The sequence below is a fragment of the Taudactylus pleione genome, unplaced genomic scaffold (genome assembly GCF_031769625.1).
Source record: "Taudactylus pleione unplaced genomic scaffold, aTauple2 ptg000201l, whole genome shotgun sequence".
NCBI classification, from domain to species: Eukaryota; Metazoa; Chordata; class Amphibia; order Anura; family Myobatrachidae; genus Taudactylus; species Taudactylus pleione.
In genome coordinates, this window is record NW_028284603.1 from 59,076,189 (window position 1) to 59,100,096 (window position 23,908).

General features: G+C 45.7%; 1 protein-coding gene across 1 annotated transcript in view; it reads right to left on the bottom strand.

The window, feature by feature from the left end:
• Positions 1-311: 311 nt before the first annotated feature.
• RMDN2 (regulator of microtubule dynamics 2) overlaps positions 312-23,908 on the bottom strand; it is a 165,320-nt gene continuing 141,723 nt past the window's right edge. Inside the window, exon 11 of the mRNA XM_088477642.1 lies at positions 312-736. Coding sequence (XP_088333768.1) covers positions 686-736 — 51 coding nt within the window. The 3' untranslated portion in view covers positions 312-685. The remainder of the gene's footprint in view (positions 737-23,908) is intronic.

Genomic DNA, 23,908 nt, shown 5'->3' on the forward strand with positions numbered 1-23,908 from the left:
TTCATTATGATATGCAAATATTCCAAATTACGGAATATTCCGTTATCCAAAATACCCCTGGTCCCAAGCATTTTGGATATCGGAGACTCAACCTGTTTGTTACAGCAGTACCATATGGCCAAGGTGGCTCGTGTTCTTTTGAGCAACCTTGTTCAGGATTTATATGACACTTAATATTATTAGTAGTAGTGTCTCAGCTGCACATTGAGTTATTCATTTTGTAATGAAGGCTTCTATAATTTTAAAAATAAAAATAATTGATATATCCACATGTACATACATAATATTTGTATGAAAAACATACTGTTTGAAATACTTTTATTAATAGAACCAATACAAGTTCTAAGTATGGCTTATCTAGTTCATTATCCTCATTTTTTTCTTATAAAATATACTAATATATACAAAATTATATCACAGTAAAATCTTGGAGGTAATGTTGTATGCATGCAGTCATCATCACATTACATTATCCTAAAATCTTTAGAGATACTTCATTATTATATATTTAGAATCATGTTAAATCATTGATATTAGAAATTCGTGTCTCAGAGTTATTTTGGTGAATATGGGAATGGTTATTTGCAATATAATAAAAATAGTATTTAGTCCACAGATGTACTGGTATGATATACTGTGAAAATATTGTGCAGCGATAATTTTTTGTTGGAATGTGTTCTTTTTACTACTTCAGGGATGCAATTAAGGCCTCCAAATCTTTCTGGGCATCAATATCCTAAAAAGAAATAATAATAAAAAAAAAAACATACATTACAATTTAATCAAATGATTGACGTAAAAAATGTTTTTTGACACACCATACTAAAATGTCTTAAATACTGCAAGACAAATCTGATTATAAACATTTTCATTAAAAATACATTATATAAATAATATGGATGGATATTAGGCATTTTAAACAATGCTAACAGAGCAAAATTAACAATTGCCATAATAAAAGGTTGAAATTATTAAATTGAGTAGGCAAAAAAAGCCAAATAGCAGACAAAAAAAACCAAACCAACCAAGAATCTATATAAACAAAATAATCAGGTTATAAAGTAAGTATTCAGTTCATTAGAAAGTTATTTTTCTAGCGGCTTGATCAATATATGTTAAAGGTTCTTAAACTATTACTACTTTCTTTAAATACAAGGTAGTACCCTGACACAGGAATGTTAGCTATTCTGTAAAATTATGATTAAATTATAGTTTAAGTGGTCAATGGCAATGGCATTTCATTTCGCACTCCTCGTGGCCCATTCCAAGCTCGCATTTGCACAATTTTGCTGGGAGCCCCACTGGGCTGCGAGCACTTTTGTGCGAGCTCGGACTATCAAGTGTGTCTGTTGTCGCGATGACTCACATCCACGAGATCATCGCAGACAATTGTATTGAGACAGAGGCGTATCTATAATGGGTGCAGGGTGTGCGGGGCACACGGGCCCTTGGGTCCAGGGGGGGCCCGTACCGCACACCCTGCACCCATAGTAATACTTACCTCTCCGGAGTCCCACATCGGCGCGAGGGTCCTGCGCTGTAAAAATGACTGGAAAATGGCTGCTGCGGCCATTGGCCGCTGCGACCATTTTCCCGGTTACCTCGATAGACTCTGAGCGTACTCTAATGCCCAGAGTCTATAACTCCGACGCACAGCTCAGTGCGCTGCCGACCGCCGGACGGAGAGGAGGGGGCCAGTGTCGGAGAATGCACACGGGCCCCCTCCTCTCTAGAAACGCCCCTGGATTGAGCCCATAGTATGAATTGCCACTGATCAAAAAGAGATACATCTCGTAAGGACAGTAGATTCTGAGAGACAGCTTGTATTTGGCTAACCGATACTGAGAGAGACTGGAACTAGTATATGGAACAAAAGTCGTTCTGCACGGGTAAATATCAAGGACAGTAAGCAGACGAGAATGGTGAGTGCTGCATCTTGCTGTGCACAGATCATTCTGGTAGTTCAGACATGATATTTCCAGTTCCTGCTAAGGCACAATAGATGAACAGGATGACCCAATGCAAGTTTCAGTTATATGTTATTTGTCAGAGAGGAAATATGCAACTTATGCTGCTATAGTATAGCATTTAACTGATATATGTTGTTATTCTAAAGTATGCAGTATAGGTGTATGTGGCTTTGAGGATGTGGGGTTCTTTTAATCACCCAGACATAGAGCAGATGAAACCGAAGTAATGGTTTAATTTTCACTGCACATAGAAATAGATAATATGTAAGGAAAAGAGGTACATGTAGTGAAAACAATATGCATGTAGCAGTCCAGATTGAGCCAGTCCATGGAGAGGGTAAAGTCCCACAACAATTTCATGCAAGAGCTAAAAGACACACAGTTGCACACAGGGGAAACGATCACAGATACCACACAGCAGTGATAGCGGATTAGTCCACATAGGAGCACGAGCACTTCCACACAGAAGTTTCCCGGAGTTCCATACAGGAGAAAGTATCACAAATTCCACACAACAGTTATGGTGGGTAAATACTGGGCGATATTACTGAGCGACTGCACGATTACGACATCGTAATCGTGCAATCGCTCAGTAATCGTGCACAAATCGTGCACTTTTATGTCGGAAACGACCAGCGATGCGCACTCCCGCTGGTCGTTTCCGACATTGTCCATCGCCTGAACATGCAGCACAATCTGACGACCTCGTCAGGTTGCTGCATGTCAGGGAATGGGGGAGAGAGCCTGGCGTTGAACGATATCGTTAATGATATCGTTCAGCGGCTGTGCTCAATGTCATGAACGACATTGAGCACAGTCTGCCGGGGACACACTACACGATATCGCTCAGGGAGCATATCGTGTAGTGTGAACGCACCATTGTAGCGGATCAGTCCACACAGAAGCACAAATACTTCCACACAGGAATTTCTGATGTATATTGGACTGGTGATGCGTTCCCCTAAGCACCTTGGCAGAGTTAGTCAGTGACTAACATGAAGAGCTGCCCTTGGTGACCTCTTTTAAAACCTTCAAATTTCCCACGTTGCGCGTGACCACCCAGGTAAGTTGCACAGTTTCCCAATTGGTGGGGGTTCCTTGTCCTGTCCCTTCCTCCCCAAGATATTATTTTCCTGACGAACACATGCTGGCCTGTCTGCTGTAGTGGTACGTTCTTACAAATATTTTTTTTACAGGGGGTGCCCTGTTTTCTGTAGGGGTACACTCAAATATAATTTTTACAGGGGGTGCCCTGTCTGCTGTAGGGGTACGGTCATACAAATCATTTTTACAGGGGCAGCCCTGTCTGCTGTAGCGGTACGCTCTTACAAATAATTTTTACAGGGGCTATTCACTCCATAAAAATAATGGAGAAGAAAAAATTGGAGGATAAAAATAAAATAGGGAAAGATCAATAACCACTTCCTCCTAGTGCTGAAGCTGCTGCCACTTGTCATGACATAGACGATGAAATGCCATTAACGTCGTCTGCCAAGGCCGATGCCCAATGTCGTACTAGAGGGCATGTAAATTCCAAAAAGTTCAGTAAAATGACCTTAAAAAATAAATTGAAATCATCTGAGGAGAAACGTAAACTTGCCAATATGCCATTTACGACACGGAGTTGCAAGGAACGGCTAAGGTCCTTCCCAATATTCATGACTAGTGGTTCAGCTTCACATGATGATGGAAGCCCTCCTCCTCCCAGAAAAATGAAAAAAGAGTTAAGCTGGCAAAAGCACAGCAAAGAACTGTGCGTTCTAAGAAGATATCACAAATCCCCAAGGAGAGTCCAAGTGTGGCGGCGGTTGCGATGCATGACTTTCCCAACACTGGATTGGAAGAGGTGGCTCTTTCCACCATTTGCACGCCCTCTGCAAGTGCTGGAAGGAGCACCCACAGTCCAGTTGCTGATATTCAAATTGAAGATCTCACTGTTGAAGTTCAACAGGATGAGGATATTGGTGTAGCTGGCACTGAGGAGGAAGTTGACGAGGAGGATTCTGATGGTGATGTGGTTTGTTTAAATCAAGCACCGGGGGAGACAGTTGTCCGTGGGATGAAAAAGCCCATCACGGTCATGCTTGGGCAGAAGACCAAACATTCCACCTCTTTGGTCTGGAAATAATTCTATCCAAATCCGGGCAACAACTGTCTTGCCATATGTAGCGTATGTAAAGGTGTGATAAGTAGGGGTAAGGATGTTAACCACCTAGGAACATCCTCCCTTATACGTCACCTGCAGCGCGTTCATAAAAAGTTACTGCCAAGTTCAGAAACTATGGCTAAGACCATAAGCAGTCCAGGGACACCTAAATCCCTTTGTCCGGTTGTATCCAAGCGCCTGCAAACCACACCGTCAACTCCCTCCTCGTCAATTTCCTCCTCAGTCAGGATCAGAAGTAGTCCTGCAGGCCATGTCACTGGCATGACTGACTCCTCTCCTATTCGGGATTCCTCCGGAGGATCCTGCATTGCTACGCGTACTGCTAGTGCTGCGAGTCGTTCATCATCCCAGAGAGGAAGTAGGAACACCACTACTTCATTTACTAAGCAATTGACCCTCCAACAGTCCTTAGCAAGGAGCATGAAGTACGATAGCAGTCATCCTGTTGCAAAGCGGATAACTGAGGCCTTAACAGCTATGTTGGTGTTAGACCTGCGTCCGGTTTCTGCCATTAGTGCAGTGGGACTTAGACAATTGATGGAGGTAGTGTGTCCCTGGTACCAAATCCCATCTAGATTCCACTTCACTAGGCAGGCGATGCCAAGAATGTACAGAGACGTCAGAAAAAGTGTCCTCAGTGTCCTAAAAAATGCAGTTGTACCCAATGTCCACTTAACCACAGACATGTGGACAAGTGGAACAGGGCAGACTAAAGACTATATGACTGTGACAGCCCACTGGGTAGATGTATCGCCTTATGCAGCAACAACAGCAGCGTCACCAGTAGCAGCATCTCAGAAACGCCAGCTCGTTCCAAGGCAGGCTACGCTGTGTATCACCGGTTTCAGTAAGAGGCACACCGCCGACAACCTCGAGAAACTGAGGGAAATCCTCGCCCAATGGCTTGCCCCACTTAGACTCTCCTGGGGATTTGTGATACCTGACAATGCCAATATTGTGTGGGCATTACATCTGGGCAAATTCCAGCACGTCCCATGTTTTGCTCACACAATAAATTTGGTGGTGCATAATTTTCTGAAAAACGACAAGGGCGTGCAGGAGATGCTTTGGGTGGCCCCGAAAATTTCTGGCCACTTTCGCCATTCAGCGACTGTGTGCCGAAGACGGGAGCACCAGCAAACACTCTTGAACCTGCCCTGCCATAACCTGAAGCAAGAGGTTGTGACGTGGTGGAACTCAACCCTCTATTGCTTCAGAGGATGGAGGAGCAGCAAAAGGCCATTCAAGCATATACATCCACCTATGACATAGGCAAAGGAGGGGGTATGCACCTGACTCAAGCGCAGTGGAGAATGATTTCCGTGTTGTGCAAGGTTCTCCAGCCCTTCGAACGTGCCACACGTGAAGTCAGTTCAGACACTGCCAACTTCAGTCAGGTCATTCCCCTCATCAGGCTTTTGCAGAAGCAGCTGGAGAAAATGAAGGAGGAGCTAAGACGGAGCGATTCCGCTCAGTATGTGGGACTGATGGATGAAGCCCTTCATTCACTTTGCCAGGATTCGAGGGTTGAAATCAGACCACTACATTTTGGCCACCATGCTTGATCCTAGGTTTAAAGCCTGCGTGGTGTCTCTCTTTCTGACGGACACAAGCCTGCAGAGGTACAAAGACCTGCTGGTGAAAACACTGTCAGCTGAAGTGGAATGTGACATGTCAACAGCTCCGTCTTCATTTTCTCCCGCAACTGGGGCTGCCAGGAAACAACTTTGGTATCCTAACCAACCCGCTGGCGGTGATACAGGGCAGGCAGGACCAAGTTTGGACATCTGGTTCGGACTGAAGGTCTTGCCAACAATTTCTGACATGTCTACTGTCACTGCATATGATACTGTCACCATTGACAGAATGGTGGAGGATTACATCGGTGACAGCATCCAAGTAGGCATGTCAGACAGTCCGTACCTGTACTGGCAGGAAAAAGAGGCAACTTGGAGGCCCCTGTACAAACTGGCTCTATTTTACCTAAGTTGCCTCACCTCCAGTGTGTACTCAGAAAGAGTTTTTAGTGCAGCCGGGATCCTTGTCAGCAAAAGGCGTAGGAGGTTGCTTAAACAAAATGTGGAGAAGATGATGTTCATCAAAATCAATTATCAATTCTTCCGGGAAGACCAGCCTCCAGAAGGTACAGAGGGACCCGTGGTGGTGGATTCCAGCGGGGAAGAATTAATACTCTGTGAGGATGAGGATGTACACAACACTGAAGAGGGTGAAAAATCGGTGGATGAGGACGACATCTTGCCTCCGTAGAGCCAGCTTGTGCAGGGACAGATTAATTGCCAGCTTGTTTTGTGGGGGCCCAAACTAACCAATCATTTCAGCCACAGTCGTGTGGCAGACCATGGGGTGAAAATAATTGGTTTGCTAAAGTGTGCATGTCCTGTTTATACAACATAAGGGTGGGTGGGAGGTCCCAAGGACAATTCCATGTTGCACCTCTTTTTTTCCTTTGCAGTATGTACTATTTGGGGCCTAGTTTTATAAACTGCCATCCTGTCTGCCACTCATAGATGGGCCACGTGTTTGTGCCGCTTAGCATAGTCATCCAGCTACCTCGGTGCAACCTTTTGGCCCAAAAACAATTCTGTGATTTTAGCTGTTTTTATGCCATTTCCAAAAAAACACAGATCCAAAACACGGAAGGGTGGTTTTGGCAAAACCAATCCAGATCCAAAACACGAAAAGTGGCCGGTGCACACCCCTACTTCAAACACATTTAAATGTGATGTAAACAGCATCAGTACAAACACACATTTACTTTAGAAATCTAAATATATTTTCTACAAATAAGTTTATTATGCTCACTAATAAATGTGTGGATGCAGTGCTTACCTAGCAATTGTCAGTTAGAAATGCAATGCAACTATTGAAAACCACAAAGAGATCTGAATGCAAAAAAACAGGTAAAAATGTATTTTTATTTTTATTTGTAATCAATAAAGCATATCTGACCTATGTGAAGCAGCTTGGCACTATTCGATTACCTTATTTAAATAAAATCTATACACTTTTCTGTAGTAAAGATTAAACACTTAAGCAATGCAGTTTGTGATTACAACAAAAATACATTGTGCTGAACTCAAGTTCTTAGAAATCTAATTGGTTTCTGAAGTTGCCACATGTTCTGAGCCTGGCCTAGAATGTGTTACTGATGCAACAGGTCAAAGTGAACAAGTGGTATAGACTGGGCACAAAAATAAAACAGATATGTTGAAAAGGTTGGTAACTATGGCAATGTTCTCTTTGTACTCCTCAAACAAAAAAAGGTCTGTTCTTCTTACCCGCTCTTGGTTTTAAATTTAATATAAGGATTCCTGGGAAAGTTTTATCTAGAAAATTGAGATGTGTTCCCCCTTTTGTCATGTACACAAGAGGGAAGATCAATTTGTTTGATTTTCAATGCTAGCATAAATATCACATACTTTTCTTGCTTTGCATTATTGATGAAAACAATATCTTTATGAGACCCACATATGCCTTCAGGCCCGCATTTAAAAGTTAAAAGTTTAAAAAAGTTTCTGCCATATTACATGTGCAGGAAATTCACCACCACCCAAGTAGATTTGGCACAGATGCAAACATCATTATTAGCTACTGGTTTAGATGAAAAAAAAAAGAAACTATGAATGGAAATTAGAATATTGTGATTCACTTGTCAAAAGCAAACTAAATCTTAACAAACCACTTCTGACTGCAGATATGTTTGAACAAGTCAATTACCAGTAAAATAAAAGTGAACTATTTAACATGCTTTACTGCTGATTATTGGTTGAGGCAATCCCATTACGCCTTTCCTCATGGCTACTCAGAGCCGTAACTAGACTTTTTGGTGCCCTGTGCCAGAAAGAGCACTGGCGCCCCCCTCATTTTTCAAAGGGACATAATGCACCCAAAAAAGGGCCATGGCTTCATGGGGAAGGGCCAGGGAAGAGATAGAAGAGGCCAGGGGATGCTGGGGATGAAATTAGAGAAAGCTACAAGCAAGAATGATAATAAACAGAAATTTGACAGGCCCAAACAGCGCCCCCTGACCTGTGGTGCCCTGTGCGTTGGCACCGGCCGCACTACCCTAGCTACGGCCCTGTAGCTACTGCTTGCTTTTAGTCATTAGGTGCAATGTCACTGTAAAGCATTCCCTGAGGCTATATCTGTGTACAAATTAGTAAGACATCTTTACCTGTGTTACGGTTGCTGGGCACACACTGACATATATTAGGCAATCAATTGATCGGCCAATATATCTGCTGCCCATCGGCCAGTGTGCACCCGCGATATGTCAGTGAATGTCGTCGTTCACCGACATATCGCATTGGCTGTGCTGCACAGCCAATGGACAGATATGTCTGCAGACATACCTGTCCATCGGCAGGTGTTTACGAGCGGTCTGCAGACATACCTGTACACACACAGCGGCAGCCTCGGGGAGAGGGGGCGGGACACTCCCCCTGATCGCCGGGACCCGCAGCCAGACACAGATGATGGCCATTCAGTGTGTATGAACGACCATCATCTGCAGATCGCTCGTTCTGCAGATATATCTGTATAGTGTGTACCCACCTTTAGGTAGAAAGGAGAGATCATAGATGCAATATTTCTGATTGTTTCAGTTTGATATCCCAGCTGTTTTATAGTAGCTGCGACACCCGTCGTTTACAGTGTCGACATAAAAACACATTTTTGGAGATTTTTTTTTTTTTTTTTTTTAAAGTAACAAGATGTACATTGAGAAATGATCTTGGCGGGGCAGCCATTTTGTGTACTGAAACAATATTAAGTAGAATGCAGCCTACTAAAAATTAAATGTTCTATAATCCTATGCGTGTCTGGCTATATACTGTACCACACGAAAACATGTTCATTTGCTTACATGACTAGCAGAAATGTAATAGGGTGGTCTTGAGTGGTTGAAACAGGTTTTCAGCCAGAATTCACGAATAGCTATGTTACAGCTACTGTTGATGGTAAATATGGGTTTAGGCTATTCCTTTTCTCTTGCAGACTGAAGACACAAAAAAAACACAGCAATCTTTTTTTTTCGCAAAAAAAATATTTTTAAAATCAGTTTTTTTAAAGAAGAATTTTAAAAATTGTAAGAACAAAAAACATAAGAAAGAAAATAAATATAAACCCCCAACTAGATAATTACCCAGAGATACAATGTTACATCTGGTTATCCAAGCAGTTAACTGTTTACTATCTAAAAAAAAATGCACATTTTGCATATACTGTATTATGCCAAAATGACATGGCTATTGAATATCATTAAAATTTTGGTATGGCATTAAGGATAATTCTGGAGATTGTCTCTGCATGATGTGCAGAGTGCAGAAAGTGTAATACATATGACTAGTGGAGTAACTAAGGGCTTTGGCGGCCAAGGCAAGGAAATAAAGAGCGTTCCCCCCACCGTCCAAATTACCCCACGGGCCTAGTGTCTGACAACCTAGTTTTCAAAGTAGGAATTGATTAGAACCTACCTGTCCTTAGCCGCAGTCTTCTACCGCTGGCCCGTCCTGGCCAGCGGCGCCGCCGGAGCTTTTGTCTTGAGCCCGGCGTCTTCTGGCCTTTTCCAAGGCCGCTCCTGATGAACTGACTTCTCCGCCCAGTGGCGTCTGTCGTCAGACACCGCGGGCAGAACCAGCCATAACGCGGTGAGCCGCCATTGGCTCGCCGCGGCCGCTTTTCATTGGCTGCCGGGCCACAAGCTGTAATTCACTCGCAGCCGGTGCCAAATTCAAATGGCTGCCAGTCCGCGAGCTGCAGCCGGCTCGCAGGCGGCGCCGCTAGGAACAGTCCGGTAAGATGCGTCTCTCTCCCGGGGCACCCAGGGCAAGGTGCCTCACATGCACTCCCCCGGTTAAGCCACTGCATATGACAGCATTAAAAGACTTCTGGCAGCTGCTGGTAAAATAACACAGAGCAGTACATTGTGATCTAAGCAATGAAATAAGTGAGCAAGAACTGGGTGCCTCAGTGGCGCATCTATAATGGGTGCAGGGTGTTAGTGTTCACTCTAGCTCCAGCCCGAAAAGGGGGCGTGGCCATGAAAAGGGGTCGTGTCTATAAGAAGTGTCCCTTTTTCGTCATACTTGGGGGCGTGCCCGGCGCTTACGGACACGCCGGGAAGCCCCCAAGCGCTGCAGACAGGGAGAATAGATGCCGGGCGCATGCGCCCGGCGTCTATTCTCCGGCGGTGACCGGGTCACCGCACATTTCTCCACCCGCGGGACACAGCGTCCCGGGGGTGAAGACGGCACCCGCAAGCTGTGAGGGCAGGGCACTTTTTGCCCTCCAGAAGGAGGGCAGGGTGCCGCGCCCCGCTAAAACAGCCTAGCTGTTTTAACAACTTAGGTAACGGACTACAAGTCTCAGACTTTTGCTGATAAGCAATGTTATACCCCTTTTACACCAGAGCAAAAACCTGAGTTTTTGCTGGGTCTACCCGGGTTGCAGCTCAGTGTAAAAGGGTCCCTGAAAAATAACCTGGGTCAAGTGACCCTGCAATCCAACCCAGGTAGCTACCAGGGTTGGACCCAGGATGGACCCAGGTAATGGTGCAGTGTAAACGGTGCAACCTGGGTTATCTGACCTGGATCATGCCTAAAATGGATTGGTGGTTGTGGAGCATTCACCTCCCACTTTTTATGACCTCACAGGTTTAGCAGGGCAGACCTGAGTTCAGTGTGAACAGGGCTGACCTGGGAGTAACCCAGATCAAAGGTGCAGTGTAAATGGGTCTGACCTGGGTCTGACCAGGGTAGGAACCATGTCCAAAAACCCAGGTCGGACCTGGGTTTTTGGTGGAAAAGAGGTATTATTTAGCATATCACTGCATAGTACATTAGTTTGATGTTTTTAGTTTCTTTGTTAGTTAGTTCATTGAGCCTGTTATTAGCCTAGTGGTATATGCTGTGTGTTTGTTTGGAATTGGTATGAATCGGTATCGATTCCCGGCAGCGGCAGCCCGACACTGGGACAGATCCCGGCAGCGTGAGCCCGACAGCGCTGGAAATCCCGATCGTTGTAAGGTAAGTAATGACTAACCTAACCCTGCTAACCCTCCTTAGGGGTGCCTAACCCTAACCTCCCCCCCCAAGTGCCTAACCATAATGCCCCCTGTAAGTGCCTAACCCTAACCCCCCCCTTCCCCGCTGCCTAAACCAAAGTCCCCCAAGGGGGGGGGGTGCCTAACCCTAACTCCCCCCCGGGGGTGCCTAACCCTAACCCTCCCTCCCCCTAGCCTAACCCTAACCCTCCCGGGGGGGTGCCTAATCCTAAATCCCCATCGGGTGCGCTAAACATTACCCTCCCCCCCCACAGCTGTCCGCTCGCGGCGCCCGGCATTTCACCCTCGCCGGGATATGACAGTCGGGAAGCCGGCTGTCGGTATAATGTCAGCCGGCTTCCTGATTGCATCCCGTTTGTTTTACTCAATTTATTGCTAGCCATATTAGTGGGAAGGTGCTGGGCTTGTAAGCAATCAGTAATTTAACATGCCAGGTCTCCTACATATGGGTCATTAGTAGGCTGGAATAGCCTGGCTGGAAGTGCCCTATTTCAGAAGTGCACAATTTAAAAGTGCAATTTTAAATTAATACTGGCGTTAGACCGGCGTTGAACCGAAGGGAAACAACCGATCTGCACTTCTAAAAACCTGATCTACATTTGGAGAAAAAACAACAACAAAGGTGATTTCAAAATCTCACTGCTACAAGTTCCTGCTGACTGCATAACCTGGACTTTCAACACTGAACTCAGGATGCTACAAAAACTATGGCCATCACTTGCTACTATTTGTGCTGCCTCTATGCTTAATACATAATCTTACTGATTAATCTTGTTAATGTCAGGTTAACGCTCTAATAATGTCTTTTTACCTTAGCTCTTTTGCCTAGTCTTACATCATCTAGATACTACCACTCTCTACTCTAATATTCAATTTCTGCTCCCATCTAATCTCCACTTTTTCAGAACTCAATAATATATTTTTGTTGTGCTGACACTTTACCTCATCCTTACCATGACCATCTTGTCTTCAACTCCTCCCTTCACTCAGTTTCTAACTAATCTTTTATTCTGCCCTCTAATTCCACCTCTATCCTTTTCCCCTGGTCTCCTTCACCTCCTCCTATCTCCCCTTCTCTCTCTGCCTTCCTCCCCCTCTTCTCCCATTACTCCATTTTCTTTCTGTTATACCCCCAAGGATCCTACTACCCCACTACTAATCTCTCCACTTTCATCCACGTATCCTTAATTTACCTCCCTGCCCACTTCCTACAGGGTCCCCTCTGTTTAATCATACCTTTTACCTGTCTCATTGTTGCATAAAGTAATAGATTCCAATCCAGTATACTTAAGAATTTGTCATTTATTAATTAATTAAATAAATAGATCTAGCCCTTAAGTGGGAGCACATATCCCCCAGGGTTAATGCAGCAATAACCACGATTGATTAGATTATAGAGTATTTTATATGTTATTACAGTCTTCAGGTAATACGCCCCCTGTACACACACTGACATCATCAGACAGACAAAGGCCCTGATTCAGAGCCGGACGCTCTGACCAGAGCGCTCACTCTGAATCAGGGCCCACCTCCATTAATATGGAGCGTCCTCCTGGACGCTCGTATAGCTGTGGGTCACCACCCACAGCATATACGAGCGTGCAAAAAGATGGTCGCGATGGTCTTGACCATCGCGACCATCGGAACTGCGAGTGAAAGCCTGCGGTTGGGTTTCTCAACCGCAAGGCCAGGAGTGATTTTGGCTCTATCAGAGCCAAAATCACTCCCACTGACATCACTAGTGATGTCAGTGGGGCCGGCTTCAGACGGTAGACGTTCCCTTGGGAACGCCTCCGTCTGGCAGGCACGCCCCCGGCACGCCCACCAAAGGGGGCGTGCTGTCAGTCACCATCGACAGCACGCCCCCTTTGATGAGACACTCCGAGCGAAGGAAAGTCCTTCGCTCGCCGGGTCTCGCACATGCGCACGACGGAGCTCCCTCCGTCGTGCGCATGCGCAGTGGGGAACATCGACCCACTTGCGAGCGTACTGACGCTCGCGAGTGGGTCTGAATGACCCCCAAAGTTTGCTTTTATAGTCTCTTCCTGTGCTTGGCAGTTAAAGAGAAAAATGTTCCTTTATGAGATGATCATGGTGTCCTGCATCACTATATTTGGTGCGAATGTATCTCTAGCACAAAATTATACATAAATGGTCAAGCTCTTATCCCATTCTGCAGATAAACAACTTCATTGGGAGTTGTCCTAAAGACTTCTCATCTCATTCCTCCATTTAAATGTGTACAAAGCAAAAATGGCTGTGCAAAGGCCATTTTGAATTTCATGAACTGTATTCATTATAAAGCATATGGAAATATGTAAAATATAATGTTTCTTGTAAATTAGTTTTCCACACCTCCTAGCACAGGAGCACACATGATCCCTACACTCTATTCATCTCGCTCTCCCAAAGTAATCTCATCTCCATGCTATTGCAACCCTGATAATCTCATTTACATCTCTCCTATCAACTCTGTCACTCTATCCCCACAGAATCTGCTGCCTCCAAACTACTCACCCTCACTTCCTCATTTGGCCTCTCCCAATGGAGCTCCTCACCCTCCCATGCGAGTGGGCATTTGCTTGATCTGGTATTCACTCACCGTTGTGATATTTCTGCCTACTCCAATTCCCCATTCCCCCTCTCTGACCATCACCTCCTCTCTTTTAACCTATCCCTCTCTCCTTCCCCTCCTCTACCTCCTAAAGCCACCATCACTAAGCGTAACATTGAAGCTATAGACACTGCTGTCTTTTCTTCCCTACTTGACTCACTTCTCTCCCCTATCCTCTCTTTCTCCTGCGCTGAACAAGCTGCTTCCCTATACAATGCCTCCCTTACTTCTGCTCTTGACTCTGTTGCTCCGGCAATCACTACTCACCCTTGCAAATCCACACCTCAACCCTGGCATTCCAAATGCACCAGATACCTGCAAAAAATGTTCACGAACCGCCGAGCGACAGTGGAGAAGTTCATGTTCTCAGGCAGATTTTCTCCATTTCAAATTCATGCTGTCATCCTACAGTGCTGCCCTTTCCCTCTCTAAACAGTCATATTTCAAGAATCTCATCTCCTCCCTGTCAAATCCTCAGCGTCTCTTTTCCACCTTCAACTCCCTCCTCTGCCTACCCCCTCCTTGTCTCCCCTCCTTACTCTCTGCCACTGACTTTGCTACCTATTTCACATCTAAAATTGATTCCATACGTCAGGACATCATATCCAACCAGTCCCCCAGATCTCCACCTCCTCCTTTCCCGGATCGCCCCTCCCCATCCATTTTACCGACTCTGACATCCTTCTCCCTTGTGAGTGGAGAGGAAGTTAAGGCCCTTATCCAGTCCTCCCCCCTTTCCACCTCTCCCCTCCTGCCTCCTCCGCTACCTCTCTCCTTCTGCCTGCTCCCATCTTGCCCACCTCCTTAATCTCTCCCTCTCTTCTGGCACTGTTCCTTTCTGCATTCAAGCATGCCCTTGTCTCCCCCATTCTAAAAAAATTTAACTTTGATCCGAACATTCTCTCTAACTACCGACCAATCTCTCTCCTCCCTTTTGCCTCCAAACTCCTTGAGCGTATTGTTTACAACCGCCTCACCACATTTCTTTCCTCCCACTCCCTCCTTGACCCTTTTCAGTCTGGCTTTCGTTCTCTCCACTCCACTGAAACTGCCCTCACAAAAGTCAGCAACGACCTCCTTGCTGCCAAATCCAAGGGCCACTATTCCCTGCTCATTCTCCTTGATCTCTCTGCTGCTTTTGACACTGTGGACCACCCTCTACTGCTGCAAATCCTTCATTCCCTTGGTCTACATGACACTGCTCTCTCCTGGCTGTCCTCCTACCTCTCTGACCGTTCCTTCTCTGTTTCCTCTCATGACGACTCCGTCCCCACAGCCTCTTACAGTAGGTGTTCCCCAAGGTTCTGTTCTTGGATCTCTCCTATTCTCTCTCTATACGTCCTCTCTAGGTAAACTCATCAGTTCTTTTGACCTCAATTATCTCTATGCTGATGATACTCAGATCTACCTTTCCTCACCTGATCTTTCCCCCTCTCTACTGACTTGTATCTCTAACTGTCTCTCTGCTATCTCTTCCTGGATGTCCCAGCGATTTCTTAAAATTAATATGTCTAAGACTGAGCTGATAGTCTTCCCACCCTCCCACATATGTCCCACTATTTCTTTATTAATAGATGGCATAACTATCTCATCTAGTCCCAAAGTGCGTTGTCTTGGAGTCATCCTGGACTCTTCCCTTTCCTTCAAACAACACATTCAGGACCTCTCGCAGTCCTGTCGTTTCCATCTCAAGAATATTTCCAAGATCAGACCCTTTCTCACCCAGGATGTTACCAAAACCCTCATACATTCACTGGTCATGTCTAGATTGGACTACTGTAACCTTCTCCTAGCTGGCCTCCCCAAATCCCATCTCTCTCCTCTCCAGTCTGTGCTCAATGCTGCTGCTCAGCTCATCTTCCTCTCCAAATGCTCTACATTTGCCTCCCCTCTTTTGCAAGCCCTCCACTGGCTCCCATTCCCTTTCAGAACACAATTCAAGGTTCTCACACTCACTTACAAAGCCCTTACCCATTCCTCTCCCATTTACATCTCTGATCTCATCTCCCTTCACTCTTCTGTCCACCCTCTTCGTTCACTTAATACATGTCACCTTTCATGCCAATTGATTACTTCCTCCCAGTCCTGCCTCCAAGATTTTGCCCATGCTGCTCCCCACCTTTGGAATTCCCACCCTCTCCCCATCAGACTCTGCACCTCTCTACAATCTTTCAAACGAGCTCTTAAGACCCACTACTTCATTAAAGCCTTCCAGCTCTCATCCTAACTTGCTGCTACATCTTCCTTTCTCCCCGCCTACCCCATTCTGTGTCACTCCTGTTTGTCTAAAGAATGTAAGCTCTTTCGAGCAGGGCCCTCTACCCTCTTGTGCTTCTCCATACTGTAAATTAATTTATCTTACTCCCCACTAGGGCAACTAACACTTGGCTGCTTATGTGGGCGTAAAGGTCGCTAATATAGCAATGTTTATTATCCATGTCCTGTATTATATTGTATTGTATTATATTGTAATGTAAGTCACTGGTTACTTATTTGTCTATGTACTTTGTACGGCGCTGCGTAACACTTGTGGCGCCATATAAATAAATGATAATAATAATAATAATGATCCATAAATCATTCATGAAATATCTAACAAAATATTTGAACTTTTTGGCATCACCACAACAGATACCAAGATATTTCCTACATATTCCCACATTCTTTCCTAGACACTCCCCTAAGCTGCATCAACCAGCCGGGTATGCTGGCTTCGTGGCAGCAGAAGAGTCTGCTGCCGATCCCTGGCATCAGCCGATAAGGACCCGTCGGTCTAGTGAGCATGCAGACAATCCCGGGCCCTGACTGCAGAGGTTTCTGGTGCGTCTCTGACACAAGAAGCAAGGACAGCCGCACGCGATTCCCATTAAGCGAGGAACCGCCTTACCTGACATCTCCGTGTGTCCAGTTGCAGTCCGGGTCACAGCATTGCTGCTGGCAAGCTCAGCCGCGACCCGTCGGAATCACCAGCCCAGTTACTGGTGTTGCGGCCCGGCGGAGGTAGATGGAGTCGCAGTACATGAGTCTTAATTCAGAAGCTCAGTACTGCCGCACCAAACAAAGAACTGAAGGCCTATGGCTAGGGGCGGGGTATATATGGAGGAGGACCAGAGGCATCCTGGGAGCTGAAGCTTTAACGGTTTGGCAGGGCCGGATTTACCACTAAGCAACCTAGGCACCCACCTAGGGCCCGGTGGTCCCAGGGGGCCTCTGGCTCCCTCAAATCCGGCCCTATCACATAGGCTTCTCTCATTTTAATGTTTCACAGAGGTCCATAATGGGGCCCAGGCCAGTAACATCACTGATACAGGCATTTGGCCACGGCTCCGTAACTGCCTGTGCCTCTGTGAAACATATCCCAGAAGAGCACCGCTCGTCGTCATGACATCACATGGTGCCGCACCGCCCCTCTCGCACATCTTTATGTACCTGTCAACCCAGGCAGCTGAGTGGGAGAGGTGGATCGGTGTAGCTGCTGCTGTGTCAGCCCTGCTGCTGTAGTGGATAGATCCCCTTCTTCAACAGGAGTCTCTCCTCAGGGTTGGTTGTCGTTGTCTGCCTCAATTCTCATCTGGCAGCCTCTCCCCCTGAGATTGCTCTCCATTCTCCCTCGATCACCCTCCCCTCCGCCACCCTCCCCCGAGTGCCCCCACCTCCGCATAAAAAGCTGCTGTTAACTGAAGTACTGTATCAGTTGCTGCCTGAAATTGCATGTTCTTTAGGTTAAACTGTACTATATTTTATCTTAGACATTGTTTGATTCTGAATAATAACATTCATTGTTTATATTAGTGGTGTGCACCGGCCACTTTTCGTGTTTTGTGTTTTGGTTTTGGATCTCGATCTTTCTTCGTGTTTTGGATCTGGATTGGTTTTGCCAAAACCACCCTTCCGTGTTTTGGGTTCTGGGTTTTGTGTTTTGGATCTGTATTTTTTTGAAAAAAAAAAAAGCATAAAAACAGCTAAAGTCACAGAATTTGTGGGTTTTTCTGTTCCTATGCTATTATTAACCTCAATAACCTTACTTTCCACTCATTTCCAGTCTATTATGAACACCTCACAATAGTGTTTTTATGTCCAAAAGGTTGCACCGAGGTAGCTGGATGACTATGCTAAGCGACACAAGTGGGCGGCACAAACACGTGGCCCATCTAGTAGTGACACTGCAATGGCAGACAGGATGGCAGTTTGAAAAACTAGGTCGCAAACAGTACACATTGCAAAGAAAAAAAAGAGGTGCAAGATGGAATCGTCCTTGGGCCCTCCCTCCCACCCTTGCGTTGTATAAACAGGACATGCACACTTTAACAAACCTATCATTTCAGCGCCAGGGTCTGCCGCACGACTGTGGCTGAAATGATTGGTTCGTTTAGGCCTCCACAAAACAAGCTGGCAATTAATCTGTCCCTGCACAAACTGGCTCTACGGAGGCAAGATGTCGTCCTCATCCTCCTCATCCACCGATTCCTCACCCTCTTCAGTGTTGTGTACGTCCTCATCCTCACAGAGTATTAATTCGTCCCCGCTGGAATCCACCACCACAGGTCCCTCTGTACGTTCTGAAGGCTGGTCTCCCTGGAAGAGTTGATAATTCATTTTGGTGAACAACATCTTCTCCACATTTTGTGGAAGCAACCTCCTACGCCTTTCGCTGACAAGGTTCCCGGCTGCACTAAACACTCTTTCGGAGTACACACTGGAGGGGGGGGCGACTCAGGTAAAATAGAGCCAGTTCGTACAGGGGCCTCCAAATTGCCTCTTTTTCCTGCCAGTACAGGTACGGACTGTCTGGTGAGGATTACATTGGTGACAGCATCCAAGTAGGGATGTCATTCTGTCAGTGGTGACAGTATCATATGCAGTGACAGTAGACTTGTCAGAAATTGTTGGCACGTCCTTCAGTCCGGACCAGATGTCCAAACCGGCCCTTGACTTTTGACACAGGCGCACGCTTGGCGCTGCTGCTGTGTTGATGCACGTGCGGCTACTGCGCATACATTTCACACACTAACAGAAAAAAAAAAGAATTGTTTATTTTTGTGGAGCGCACTTTGGGGGTTACACCACCCTTTAACAGACTTATGGGACACAGCCGCACGCATGGCGCTGCTCCTTTGTTAATGCACGTACAGTGCACACAATTCACAAACACAGAAGAAAGTGTTTTAGTTTTGTTGGAGTGCACTTTGGGGGTTACACCACCCTTTAACAGACAGACAGCTTGGCGCTGCTGCTTTGAGGATGCACGTACAGTGCACACAATTCACAAACAGAAAAAAAAATATATTTTTGGAGTGCACTTTTGGGGTTACAGCACCCTTTAACGGACGAGCCAACCGGCCCTTTACTTATGACACAGGTGCATGCTTGGCGCTGCTCCTTTGTTGATGGACGTGCAGCCACAGTGCACACAATTCACAAACACAGAAAATAATTTTTTATTTTTGTTGGAGTGCACTTTGGGGGCTTACACCACCCTTTAACGGTCAAGCCAGCTGGCCCTTTACTTATGACACAGGCGCACGCTTGGCGTTACTTTGTTGATGCACATGCGGCTACTGCGCACACTTCACAAACACAGAAAAAAAACATTTTTTTTTTGGAGTGCACTTTGGGGGAGCACCCCTGATGCACAGATCACCCCCTGGACAACAATACAGCACCCCTCTAGGACTACAGCCTTTATGGGACACTGCACAACACAGTCCAGCCAGGCCCTATGGACTTTGGAGTGGACACAGCCCCTATGGACAACTGACTGCACAACACAGCCCAGCCAGCCCTTATGACAGCAGCACAACACAGCCCAGCCAGCCAGCCCCTATGGACAACACAGCCCAGCCAGCCAGCCCCTATGGACAACTTAGCACAACACAGCCCAGTCAGCCCCTATGGACTGAGTGGACACAGCCCCTATGGACAACAGCAGCACAACACAGCCCAGCCAGCCCTAGCTCCCACCCTCCCTCTTCACTGTCCACAGCCGGAGTGAGAAATGGCGCAGACGCAGCGACCTTTTATAGAATCCAAAACCCGCGAGATCCGGAAGGCGGGATGATGACGTTTTGCCTTGATTTCAGGTCCGAGTCAGGCGGGAAAAGTCGAGCCTGACTCGGATACAACTCGGATTGGGGGGGCGCGGGGGGGTTCGGATTTCAGAAATCCGAACCCGCTAACCCCTAGTTTATATAATTGCTGTTTATTCAATTACTGAAATTTTCAGATTTTTTTTTTATGATTAGTAATATTAAATTGTTATATGCTGTAGATGAGCTATTCTGGTTTGGTAATTTTTCACTCAAATTTTAGTTTACTATTTGAAGATCTCATCAGTACAGTAGGGTGTGCTAGTTCAATCAGCTCTTCAGCTGATTAGGTTTTTTTGCGGTATAAACTTGTATGGCTACAGAATGACAGTCAAGGACAGTTAATCAACCATATAATATGTGACACCCCTCTCCTGTCACCCTGTGGTTAGGTGTGTGGGTCACCATTTTAGTTAGAAATACAAGCTGGACGGTTGGTCATTTGGATGGTTGTTCTAGTATAATGCCAGATATACACTGGAATAATGATGTTACGATTTGGTCAAATTGTGACGACATATAAGTCAGTGTATATGCACAATATGTGCGCTCCCGCTGTCGCATGCAACATCGTCAGGTTTGAAGTACTGCACATTAAACCTGACGATATCGCATGCGGCCCCATTCATGTTAATTAAGGACTGAACGAGTGATCGTTCCTTAGTTCATTACATTCTTCTGATGTGTACCCGTGGTACAATATGTCGGCCTGATGGGCCAACATATCGTCCCGTTACACATCTTCCAGTGTGTACCTACTTTATAACCAGCATAACTCAAGGTAAATGATGTGTTGCAGTGTTATTTTTTTAATGAAAATATAGTACTATAGATTATTTGAAGGAGGGGGACTCCAAACCGGTATCTTGCCTAGGTCTAAATTCGGCTCTGCCATTTGGTGCCTGGATCTCTCCAACCATAATATCCCCATGGTATCCCTATGGATCCTGAAAAAGAAATGACTAGAACACAGTTTTTGAAGGGTGATTTTAAGGGAATGGGATTGAAATACCGGTGGCTCAAGAGCCGCCGGTTCAAATCCAGACAGTGACAGGCCGACAGGTGAAGATCCCAACGCCGTTGGTAAGTATGCTAACCCTCCCTTAGGGGTGCCTAACCCTAACCTCCCCCCCTAGTGCCTAACCCTAACCTCCCCCCCATGGGTGCCTAAACCTAACCCATCTTCCCCACACCCTAACTCTCCTGGGATGTGCCTAACCCTAACCTCCCCCCCTAGTGCCTAACCATAACCCCCCTTCCCCCCAGCCTAACCTTCCCCGGGGGGGTGCCTATCCCTAAATCCCCCGGGGGTCCCTAAACCTAAGCCCCCAATCCCCTGGCTAAGTGTATACTTACCCAGCAGAGAGGACGATCGGTCCGGCGTCCTCGGTGTTCCGGCATCGGGATTAACATAGGCGTCGGTATTTCGACGCCTTTGTTAAATTCCTTTCTGGGATTATGCTGTCGGGATTGAGACTGGCGGCCATGCAGCCACCGATCTCATAACTACATCCTATTTTAATTCCTGCATTGCTAAATATGGGCACCACACCACCAAACTGTGCTCTTAATATATGTCTCAATTACAAGTATCAGTAAAATAACTTATTGGGAACCGTGAATTATATAATCAGTTGTTAAAATTATTTAAAATAATAGTAATTAAAAATGATCCAAAAGGTTAGTAATGCCATACTTAAACCAGATCACAACTTTCCCCAAATTGACTAACTCCCGTAATTTCCCATTATTCCAGAGACATTCAGGTTTACACCTGGGCTCTCTACAATTGAATGCATCAAGGGCCCGATTCAGACCCGCTCGCATGCAGCAGCCAAAGTATGCAGATCCTGCGATCGCATGGCAAGACATTAGCACACCCACTATGTCTTGCCGTGCGATCGCAGTGTGTATTTAGACGCCCACTTTCTCTTAGTACAGGTTGAGTCTCCCATATCCAAAATGCTTGGGACCAGGGGTATTTTGGATAACGGAATATTCCGTATTTTGGAATATTTGCATACCATAATGAAATATCTTAGGAATAGGACCAAAATATACACACAGAATGCATTTTTGTGTTATATACACCATATACACACAGCCTGCAGGTAATTTTATACAATATTTTCAATAATTTTGTGGCTCAAACAAAGTTTGTGTACAGAAATTAAATTAATTTATGTTTCATATACACCTTATACACACAGACTGAAGGTAATTTTATACAATATTTTTAATAATTTGTGCCTTAGACAATGTTTGTGTACATTGAACCATCAAAAATCAAAGGTTTCATTATCTCAGTCATGCCAAAAAAATTCTGTATTTTGGAATATTCCGTTTTTCAGAATATTTGGATTTGGGAGACTCATCCTGTAATAAAAGTCATCTCCAGGAACTGTATTAAACAATCGGTAACATCGGACCCATACCCAGCACTTGTGGCTGACCATACCCTACCACAAGCACTGCTAGTGCTGCAGTGTGTAATACAGCCATGTGACGTATATTATGACGCTGCGTCTTGATTATGTACGCCCCTGAAACGGCGTTAAGACACACAGACACGCCTGCATTTGCACCACTACACCCCCGTTTCCATCGACCATCCCGTCACCACCCACAAACGGCTCGTCCCGTCACTCATTCTAGCGAGGCGTCTATGTACAGGGTGCGAACGCTTCCTGATCACATGGACAAGTTCGTGCACTGCGTCTTATACGCATGTGCAGATTACAAAAATCGTCAGGGTACATACGAACGCAGCCTAGCGAGCGGGTCTGAATTGGGCCGCAAGTCCCATAGCAGCACAAACTGTCTGAGTGGGGTGACTTTCCTATACACTTTCCTCCTGGCAGGACTTGTAAGGGAGAATCCCATCTACTCACTCAGGAAATGTATTAAGGTCTATAACCCACTCTTTTAGATAGGTCAGTGGTACAGATAAGTAATACAGTATATTTCAGAAAAGGAAGCGAGTTAGTTCTACTATATGTACTATCTATATTAATTCTTACCCTCTCTTTACTCCAGATCAAAGAGGATATATTAGTTTCTCGGAAAGAGCGATATAGGAATACACATCTGTGCATGTTATAGAGCCGTGATTCCCAACCTCGGTTCTCAAGGCACACTAACAGTCCTGGTTTTAGTGATATCCATGCTAAAGCACAGATGGTTTAATCAAAATAACTGAGGTACTAATTAAGTTGCCTGTGCTCAAGTATGGCTATCCTTAAAACCTGGACTGTTAGTGTGCCTTGAGGACCGTGGTTGGGAACCTCTGTTATAGATGGAACAAGAATTTAGGTTACACTATCATCAGACATTGAGAGGATCTTTCTTCAGGAATCGCCGCACCCTAAACCTAACCCTCCCAGGGGGGTGCCTAACCCTAACCTCCCCCCGGGGGTGGCTAAGCCTAACCCCCCCTTCCCCTAGCCTAACCCTAGCCCTCCCGGGGGGGGGGGTGCCTAACCCTAAGTCCCCCGGGAGTCCCTAAACCTAACCCCCCATCCTACTGCGGCTAAGAGGTCACGACGTCCAGCTTACCTTAGTTCGGTATGCCGGGCGTCAGGATTTCGGCGGGTGGATAATATCATCAGTCCCATGCCAGGATTTCACAGTCGGGAAGCCAGTGATCGCCATTTCGACCGCCAGCTTCCTTACTACATACCCTTTCTTCATGCATAGATTTGTTTGAAGACAGTAACTGGTTAAATATTAAATGAAGCATAATTTTTCATTTTATTAGTTACCCAGATCCATAGGTATTTATATTTTTGTGTTCATTGTTGGGTCCTTAATCCCATGGTGTATATTAAATTAAAAATAAATCCCAAACCATCAATTTATTCCAAGCAGGCTGTCAAAAAGAGTCTCCTGCACCTGCCAAAGAAAACAAACAGTATAGCATCCGCATAAAGGTCACTGGTATTGGTGCTTTCACCCCTCGAAAGACCATGTATAATCTTGCAGAACCAA